Consider the following 10,000-nt stretch of genomic DNA (forward strand, 5'->3'; position numbering starts at 1 on the left):
TCTCGATGCTTTGCTTTGGGATTTGTCCCCCAAATCCATCGCCCGCCTCTCTCGTCGGTCTCTCTCCCCGCGCGCCGCTGCTTGACTTTTCCAGAACTTTAAAGCCTAAAAAACCGAGACAGACGTTCGGATCAGGATCGAACTCGGACTAAAAGCCGAAACAGAGCAAAAGCAAGCAAATTTTAAAAAAAAAAAAAAAAAAGAGAGAGAGAAAAGAAAGCCAGACCAATCCCAGCATCCGTTTCTGGGATGAATTTAGGCGAGCCTAATTTCCCTCGGGAGTCCGGGAGTCTTCTGCGTCCGGGCCGGGTGTCCCTCGGGGGCCCGTGGGCGTCCAGGACCCCGAGTCCCGCCTCCGACTCCGACATGGGCTTCGAGCAGAGCCTCTCCGGGGACTGCAGCTCCCCGGACGGCCTCGGCATGGGACCCGGCTCGGCGAGGAGAGCCGACCCGAGGATTTCTCTGGGCTCCGGGTCGAGGACGCAGAGCCCGGACGCCGGCCGAGCGGCAGGCGTGCAGGGAGGCCCTGCCGACGGGAAAGCAGGAGGGGGCGAGCCCAGGATCCGCAGGCCCATGAACGCCTTCATGGTGTGGGCCAAAGACGAGAGGAAGCGCCTGGCCCTGCAAAACCCCGACCTGCACAACGCCGTGCTCAGCAAGATGCTCGGTAAGAGACAGACAACACTTAACAAGCCGGGGGGAAATAAACAGAGCCTGTGGCATCATGGGACATAAACGTCTCCTTTAAAGGATGAAATTTAAGTTTGCAAGTTCTTCAGTTAGGACAGGAAACTACCAGAGCTAAGCTGCATGTTAAAAATAAGTCTTTGCATTTCCTTTAATTGTCTTGATTTGTGGGATTAGTCATTTTCAGGCAGCTGACGATCTGAATGAAAGAGCCTTTTGCAGATTAACTATCCTAAATTTACTCTGTTATATTCTTGCAGTTGTATAAATATTCTGTTCATCATAGTGATGCTCAGTGTGGCAGATCCCATGTATTTGGCACCACAGTGGGTTAATATAAACCATAAATAGCATTAATAATGGAATTTAAGAAGAAGATGCTCTGACGTGCACAGACACACAATGAACCGATCGTTCAGCTGTGAATATGTGATATGCATTTTCCCCCAAAATGCATAATGCAATGCAAAGACACAAAGAAAACACACTTAATGCAAATAGCACACACACACACACACACACACACATACACACACAGACACATTTTGCATTTACAACCTGAGTGTAAAACTCTTCAGAAGCACTCAGTCCTATGAGAGATTGACAATTTTTGGAAAATATGAAGCCCTCTCTCACAAAATCATGTGTGCCTGGAAGAATATTATCATCATTATTTATCGTCTAATAGTCTGAGCTTCCTCGTCTACAAAACAGCAACATGTGAGAAAGTCTGGAACAAATGTGTTTTCTTTTTTTGTGTGAACCATGCACAATGATCCTAAGGTAACAATTTTGGACCTAAAATGGATATAATATAGCGATTAAAAAGAAGATATTTAAAAAAAAGTATTTTGGAGGAAAGGTGATGATGTGCTGTTGAATACATACTCATGTTTGGATTATTAACTCATCCTGGAAACTCTGGCTTGAGTTGCAGTGGAACATCATTTAGTGAAGAAGACAGACTTCAAATATTACACTCATCGCCTTATGCATGAACATCTATAATAGACAGAGATTAGAAACTTAATACATTTATATTTCAAGTATTAGCTGATGATGATATGTACAGTGAGTGTAACACAGGCTGAGGTTCCTGTAAAGCTGTGGCTCGCCAAAAGAGACGGACCAGTGCAACAAGGTCAGAGGTCACATGTTTTCATGACCCAAAAAATGATGTGGGACAGAACTGGGAACAAGAAATTACAGCTAAAGTGATTTTTTAAATTATTCTTATTATTTTTTTGAAGGTTTAATGGTTTCCCAGATACATAACAAACCAAATACATGACTGTGAATATATTTAATAACTACATAAAAAAAGGGATTGCTCATTTTTTATGCACTTACGGCGTGTGTGTGTGTGTGAGTAATGTGTATGGATATTAATGCAGCTTTAAGGCTTTCTGAATGTGAATCAAGACAAATAAATTTCAGACGGGAAGGATGCACTCGAGTTATTATCGTTTTGATGGCAATTTTATTAATTTTCCTCTCAGCTCGGTGGCTGTTCACGTCCACATTCGCTTCAAATTGACATCGTAGAAATAAAAATGATTAAAAGCCCATGTTAACGAGGAGCAGCAGAGTAACTTCCACGGCATGTGAGCCGCTGTTTCTCGTTGTTTACTTTTGCACTAAGTAACATGTTCGTCTGCAGCTCCTCCCTGCCTCGCATTCATACAATTCCTCACATTCACACTCTGAGCTGCCCAGTTCAACCACAGCGTTCCAGCGCTGGCCGCCGAGCTGCTCCTCTGCAGCGCTTCTGGGTGAACTGCCTCGCTCGGGGGCAAACACGCTGCGAGCTGATGAGGGAGAGGAGCGTCTCTTAATTATGGTCTCCAGCTAGGTTTTCCTCGGCCAGTCTAGGATTCAAACTTGCAACCCGCTGGTTAGAGGCTTCTCTGACTTCTGGGCCGCCGCCATCCACCGCTGTGAGCCAAATTGGAAATAAAAGCTTTTTTATGATTCAATGTACAAACAAATCAAATATGTAATGCACGACTTCACAGTTTTTTTTTGTTTTGTTTTTTTGGGTTTTTTTTTTTTCTTGGAGCAGAAGTCGGGCTTCTCTAACAGCTTTTAGACCAAGAAGGGAATTCTTACATTAGCAGACGGCAGGGCTCAGTTCATTGTGTTGGAGAGCCGGCCTCGCTGGTCTCTTTGCTGTTCATGTTGGAGGCATTTTTAGCGCCCGAGCACAAACCAGCACTTTTACCAGTCCACAGGATGTGATGCTCACATCCTTTGTGCTATTTAGGGGGAGTTCTTGCACGTCCGAGGTAAAAGGGGAGGGTGAGAGGCGGTAAGTCTTTGGGGTTATCAAGTGAGCTCTTCTCGTCACTGACGTTTGCCTCAACTGGATTCGTCATCGCGTTGCCACCAGGGTCAACATCAAGCTAGCGGAAAAAAACAAAAATAGATTTCATGCTATATTAATTTCCTTCCACATTGTTGTGGATAATGGGGGTGCTTGTGGCTTTGCTCTATTTTTACTTTTTGTTTCTAAGCAAAATCATAAGAATGGACGGTTTACCCTGTTGATGGAGTGGTGCATTTATTGACTGTTTAGCTGATTTTTTAGTTGTTTTTCTGTTTATGGTAGCAATGTGGGTGATGATGAGACAGATAATGTATTATTAACTGCAGTATATAATGCTTCTCTTGTGATCCCTCTCTCTTTAAGCCAAACTCTATGACAGAAAAAATGATGGAGATGATGTTGATTATGATAAAACTTATATTGCTCTCTCCTCATTCCCCAGGCCAGTCATGGAAGGCCCTGAGCGCCACAGACAAGCGTCCATTTGTGGAGGAAGCAGAACGTCTGCGTGTCCAGCATCTCCAGGATCACCCCAACTACAAGTACCGCCCACGCCGCAAAAAGACCACCAAAAAGCTCAAACGTGTTGAACCAGGGCTCCTGCTCCACAGCCTGGCCCAGAGCGGCACACCTGGCCTTGGGTTGGGGCCGGGGGTCAGCCCTTTGGGTGCTGAAAGCCTTTCTGGTGGGTCCGCTTATGGACCTCCTGGTGCCCACCCTCCACACCACCATCACCCCCACCACCTGCTGCCATCCCTGGGGCACTTCAGGGACCTCCAGCACCCGGGGCATCCCGAGATGGAGAGTTATGGCCTGCCGACGCCAGAAATGTCCCCTCTGGATGTTTTGGATGATGGCAGCGGGGAGTCTGTGTTTTTTCCCCCACATATGCAAGAAGAGGCAGGGATGGGGGGCTGGAATGGGTACCACCACCTGCACCATCACAACCAGCATTACAGCCACCACAGCAGTCATCATTACAACAACCACAGTCACCATAACTCCCTACACAGTACAGGAGCACACAGTCAGGGTTCAGCGATGAGCATCGGTGCCAGTTTAAGTCCCAGTATCAGTTCCAGTTTGAGTCCAGGTGGCAGCTCCGGCATCGACTCCAGGATGGGCTCGAGCATGAGCTCCACCGGCCCCGGCGCGACGAGCTCGGTCGACTCCAGGATGAATTCCACTCATGCTTGCAGCGTCACTTCCAGCCACCACGTCGCCTTGAGGAGTCCTGGAAAGTGCCCACCTCATCTTCCCAATTCCTGTTCTCCTGCAACCTACGCGCCGCCGTCCATCAGCCTCTCCGAGCCGATCAAACCCCACCAAACACCCCTGAGCGGCGGCGCTCCTGTCAGCTACTTCAGCCAAATGTATGGAAGCGGCGTCCATAACCCTGCACACTTCACCCCGTCCCACCTGGGGCAGCTGTCACCTCCCCCTGAAACCTCCTCCTCCATCGCGCCCTCATCCCTCCTTCCTCCCACGCACTTAGACCCTTCTGATCCCGAGTCCTCTGGCCACTTGGGCCCCTCTGCTGAGTTTTGGTCCGAGGTGGACAGGCACGAATTTGACCAGTACCTAAGTGTCGGCAGGACCCGAGGCGAGGCCTATGGACTTGCTGAAGGCTGTGGAACCGTGTCCAAAGTTCTAGGTGGGCGCTCCAGCGGTGGTAGTGGTGGTCTTAATGGTGGTGTTGCCAGTATTGTCAATAGAGATGTAAGTAGCATTATTAGCAATAGTGGTGGGTGTGAAGAGGGGAGCAGCCCACTTATATCTGCTCTTTCTGACGCCAGCAGTGCTGTCTATTATAGTGCCTGTATCACTGGATAAATACCTTCATCTCATCTCTTGAAGCACCGCGTAGAACTGCACAGTTTGTTTTAGCCCATGTTAACAACAGAAGGATGGTGGAGAGAGTGTTTGGGAAGCGTTGTTTTGGATCTTAGTTTTAGTCGAGTCAATAATCTGGCTATCTTAGGTTTCAAAGACTCCCATTCTAATTTATGATCCTGCCCTTTGCTGTTTAACAGTGAAAAAAGACGACCTACATGCAAACCAGAATTTTAGCTTCACTAACAGCTACCCCTCGTCTTGTGGTTCTTTGCCCTTTGTTCTGCCCCCAAGAAATGTTTGTAGAATTAAAACTCTAAACTGCAACCTGCAGGATTCAACTGTTAATCGAGTCAAGCCTTGTTCTGAATCTTGAATCGATCTAAAACTGAAAGAAATCTGTTAATGTGGTGAACCAGATGCAGCTGATACTTTCATGGCTGTCAAGTTGGCCTGGTGGCTACACTTACTGGTGGCTATATATATGTTATAGGTTGTAGTTTCAATCTCTGCAGTGCCTTTGAGCAAAACGCTGAACCCCTTTACCCCTGCACTCTGAACCCTCTAGTGACAGGCAATCATGTTTCGGAAGGATTATGCTTGTGAAATAAATCTCTTAATTGCACAACCACCACAAATCTCCACTCCAAAACATCATCTCATATCATTTTTGACATTTCGTCTCAGGACCCGATAAATATTCATCTCCATTGAACTTTGTTGGTTAAAAGGATTAAGGGGAAGGAAACTTTACACCAAAAACAGACGAGAGAAGATGGACGGAGGAAGGACGGATGGATGGATTCAATGAGAGACAGACTTGAATTGGCTTCAGCGTATCACTCTGTAGCGTTGTCGGGAAAGCCTTGGCCATCGGCCCAAAGCAGACCACTGAGGTCTCCCACAAACTGTCAGGACATTTTACATGGCTGGGTTGGGGTTTTCCTTACCCCAATACATGCCATTCTCTCTCTGTCTCAGGCTGTGATAAATTGTCATGTCAAACCCCATGCCAAAATAATGCTGCCTTGCTTGTAGGCAAACGTGGTTCAAAATCTTTTCTGAACCATTAAGCTCCTCTGGTAGTTTCAAGCCACCAAGCAGCTCTTGTTACTTTAAAATGTCAGCTCTTAAAATTGATTTGCATGGCTCATTACCACCCTCAGTGCTGTATTTTGGTGGAGGAAAGCTGAAGAGACCACTTATCGTTATCATTATTATTATTTTCATTAAATAAGTGCCACTTGGGGAATGAGTCTGCAAGCAATACTAAAGAAAGCAGCTTGACATGAGGATCCTTGCTCTAATTCAATTTATTCCATCAAATGTCCCATTATGGGAAGCCTTTTGAATCATATTTGATGTAGCCACTTACTGTATATAGATGCGATGCCTCTTGCCTGTATTTGAAGGAGAAATTAAGACTATGAAATGTTCTCTTTGCACTGGGTTAAATATTTTAACTGTATAGAAGGAACACTACTTATTGACAATCATAATGCATAATTCTTAATGTTTTTTGTAAGAAAAAGAAGGTGCTTTTGTTGTTATTTGAGGATTCTTGTTTTTCTGGAAGTGATTTATAGTCAAGGGTGAAAGAACTGGGGCAGTGAGCTTCTGCTGATCTTGTTGCTCGACTCTTTTATGGTGTAATTTGTAATTTCCCATCAAAACATAAGCATGAGGTGAACAACACAGCTCGCAGGTCTTCGTGGATCCTCCACTGCCAACATGTTAGGACTTGTTCAACCAATGACATCAGCAAAAAAAGACCAAATTGCTCACTGCACCAATAATTTTGGCCGTTTTGGCTGTTTGTAAAATGTGAATTTGTGAGTTTATTTGTGGAGAAGAACATGAAAAATCAACAGTGGTAGCCATTGTACACATCCTGTTTCATGTGTTTATCTAGCATCTATCTTGCAGTAGTTTTGTATACTGTGGTAGCAATTCTAGAAGTCCCTCTTCATGCATTCATGCCGCATCTGTTGTGCATTAGTACAACAGACAGTTCGGGGCTCGAACATTATTCTGTAAAACAAATAAAGTATTTTTTACAACACAACTCCGCTATCAACCGACCAGTCACCATGTAACCGCCGATGGCTGAAAAGAGAGGAAAACTTAATTTTTCCAAACAGTTCCTCTTGGGGACGGAGCCAAAGAGCAGCAGGAGTTCAACAAGCCTGCAGTAAAATAGTGGGACTTCTGCAATGGCTACATCTGCATTTGACATTCTTTTCCGTTGACACCAAACGGAGTCTTGTTCCCATTTTAATTTACTGGGACACACAGAGAACATCAGAGACACAGGCGTTTTAGTCCTGCAGTAACTCTGGGCTTTTGGTAATAATTATCTTTGAAAAGAAAAAAAAAAAAAAACACTCAAGATTTTGGGATTAAAACAAAGGACATTTTTTCTCAACAGTCATATAACAACAGGGCAAATTAAAACCAGGAATTTTCCCAGGAGTGTCATTGTAACACTTCTAAAACTGTTTGACAGGGATCATTTTTATATTTTCTTTTTAAGTCTGTAAAGATTGGTTTTTGTGTTTATATTTGAAAAAAAAAAAGAAGGCTGGCTGTAAATGGACATATTCTGTTTTCTAAGATAAATGTACAAAATAAACAAGTCTAAGGCTGCACATTGATTCATGATTCTCTGGTGGAGCGTTCTTTGACTAAGCCACATTAATCTCTTATATTTAAAAAAAAAATTGTCAGTGGTGTCAGGACATACTTTTTTAAACCGTTGATGATCCAAGGGGAGTTGGCAGAACATGCATGGTCTTTTGCAGCAACGCCCTGTTTCACATTCATGCAGTCGGTCAACAGTGGTACCTGGGAACTGCACAGCAAACTGGACTTTCTCACTGGACAGAATGGGACACTTTATAATTTCATTAGTCAGGCACAAGTTGTCTTGAACGTTTTTTTCAGGCCTTGATCGGCACCTTCGACAAACAGCAGCAGAAAGGCAAAGCTAGAACGTCTGTTTCAAATTCCCAAACCCTTCATGTGTCGTAATCCACGTCTTGACCCTCCAGTCGAATGTTCAACTCATCCCAAAAAAACAGTTGCTTGTACATGAGACCATTTTCCGGATGTGGTTTATATTGAATTGTTTTCAGGAGAGCTCATTGGTCTGGGACGTACCGAACGTAGAAATGAGAAGATTCGGCTTAAGTCTTCTTGCTGCTGTTTGTTGGAGTCGCCGATCAACCATCGTTCTCGATGAGGCATGTGGTGAAATCCTTTTTTCTTTTGACATTGAAGGCATCACGGGGTCAGTAAATCATTCAAAGTGCACATTTAAGGGTAAAGTGGTCCTTGAAGGGCACTTTGGTGGTTGTTACTAAGTGAATGGAGAAAGTTTGTGATTTACTTTCCCCGCTGCAGTTTTTCAAAGTTGGTTTTGGGAAGTTAAAGTGCCAACGTGTATTCAGTCCCGCCCCCCTCCCTCCAGCCCCCTCACCTGCTCCAACACCTGTCAGTCATGTCGACCAGGTGACATCGGGCGTTAAGCCTCCACAGCCAATCGGATGCTTCACATCACTTTCTTTTCTTGCTGCTTTCCTTCATTGACATTGTCACCGTGCCGTCCCGCTGTGCGGCCACTCGCCCCGCCCTCATGGCCACAACTGGCTCCCTGTTGGCCACGCCCACATGACACACACCCTCTTGAAACGGTTTACACCCCAAAATGTCCCAGCAGCATCGATTCAAACTGTAATCCCAAATGAAATTCAGCCAAAATGGGCAGATTTGGATGGATTATGTATAATATATCCTATTTATTGGCTGGTATTTTAATGTGAAAAAAAAGCTTTAAATCTACAATATTAAATGGATTACAGATCAAATGGTGAGTTTGATGCAAAATAAGTCATATTTTGATTCTATGTTTTAAAACACCTCCATATTAAACCCGTTTAAATGATGACACACTGTGTACCTGGAAAAAGACCAAGACTTTGTCACTGTCCCAGTATTTACGTTTCTACAAGTAGGTCAGCTTCCATATTTTTTGGTGGGTAATTTATCTCTGTTTTTTTTTTCACTCCGTCCTTTAAACCAAACATAGCAGCCAATGAACCTACCAACACATACAGCCATCCATCCTGCAGGAGGACGCTGAACTCGGAGCTGCTGATGCGGCCAAGATTCCTGAACGCCTGAAAATGTAAATGTAAACATTATGTATCGGCATCCACATTCTTGACCGAGCTCTTCGGAGCGCAGGCAGGAGTGTTTTTCTCTGCGCTCGCAGCCTCTGGCGATAATTTACATCGGCCACAAAAATCCCTCACTGTGCCATATAGAAACCCAAATTACAGGGGAGTGAAGAGGCTCCCCTGAAAAGGACACGAGCTCCCCGAAGAGCCGGCTCTGAGGAAGCTAGAGGGGGACTCTACAACATCGCCCGCTTTCCTGTCGCAGGTTACATTTTGATTTTCTGTCCATTAAGGTTCATGCAGTAAATAGTAATAGTAAAAATATGCAAATGCCGTGTTTATTCACTCGTTTTATTCCAGTTTCCCAACATTTATCTCCACTATAATAATCATAATGCTATTCCCGTTAGTGGAGCATTCAGATCAATGCGTTTACGTCGTAGCTTGAACTTCTTGAACTTCGCTGAGTTAGTTGGCGAACGCTGCAGGTGAACGGGAACGGGTAGAACACCAAAATTTTATTCTGTCTTTTTGAACAGATAAGTAGTCCTAATGTCAAAACAGAAGCAACCCAGCGCGAGTTTACCGGCTCTCGCGGCTCCAAGGACGGAGCGTCTCCGGCGCCACCTGCAGCGGGGAACCTGTCGATGCAACGTGACCTTTCAACTGGACAAGGAAGCGGCAGGGGAATACAGGCCTCCTCACCAAAAACAAAAAGTTGGGATGTAAAATATACTCGGAGACAAAAAGCCTAATGCTCGGCGAGAGGGAAACTGGAGTTCATCTGTCAGAGGAAGAAATGGAGGGATGGATGGATGGAGGGATCGGCAGTGAGGCACCAAATAACCTACAGAAAAAGATTTACGACGGGCTGAGGTGTTTATCAGACTGAGTCTGTTGAGTGTCGATTATCTTTGTGTCACTCTGAAATCTTTGACCTCTTTATTTAGCCAATTTTTTTCTTTGTACTTGGCCA

The 10,000-nt window shown here is 44.9% G+C and overlaps 1 protein-coding gene across 1 annotated transcript in view; it reads left to right on the top strand.

The window, feature by feature from the left end:
- sox18 (SRY-box transcription factor 18) overlaps positions 1 to 7,265 on the top strand; it is a 7,547-nt gene extending 282 nt beyond the window's left edge. Inside the window, exons 1-2 of the mRNA XM_030056736.1 lie at positions 1 to 667; positions 3,456 to 7,265. The exon at positions 1 to 667 is cut by the window's left edge and continues 282 nt beyond it. Coding sequence (XP_029912596.1) covers positions 250 to 667; positions 3,456 to 4,846 — 1,809 coding nt within the window. The 5' untranslated portion in view covers positions 1 to 249 and the 3' untranslated portion in view covers positions 4,847 to 7,265. The remainder of the gene's footprint in view (positions 668 to 3,455) is intronic.
- The last annotated feature ends 2,735 nt before the right edge of the window (positions 7,266 to 10,000 follow it).

The sequence above is a fragment of the Myripristis murdjan genome, chromosome 7, assembly GCF_902150065.1.
Source record: "Myripristis murdjan chromosome 7, fMyrMur1.1, whole genome shotgun sequence".
Classification (NCBI taxonomy): Eukaryota; Metazoa; Chordata; class Actinopteri; order Holocentriformes; family Holocentridae; genus Myripristis; species Myripristis murdjan.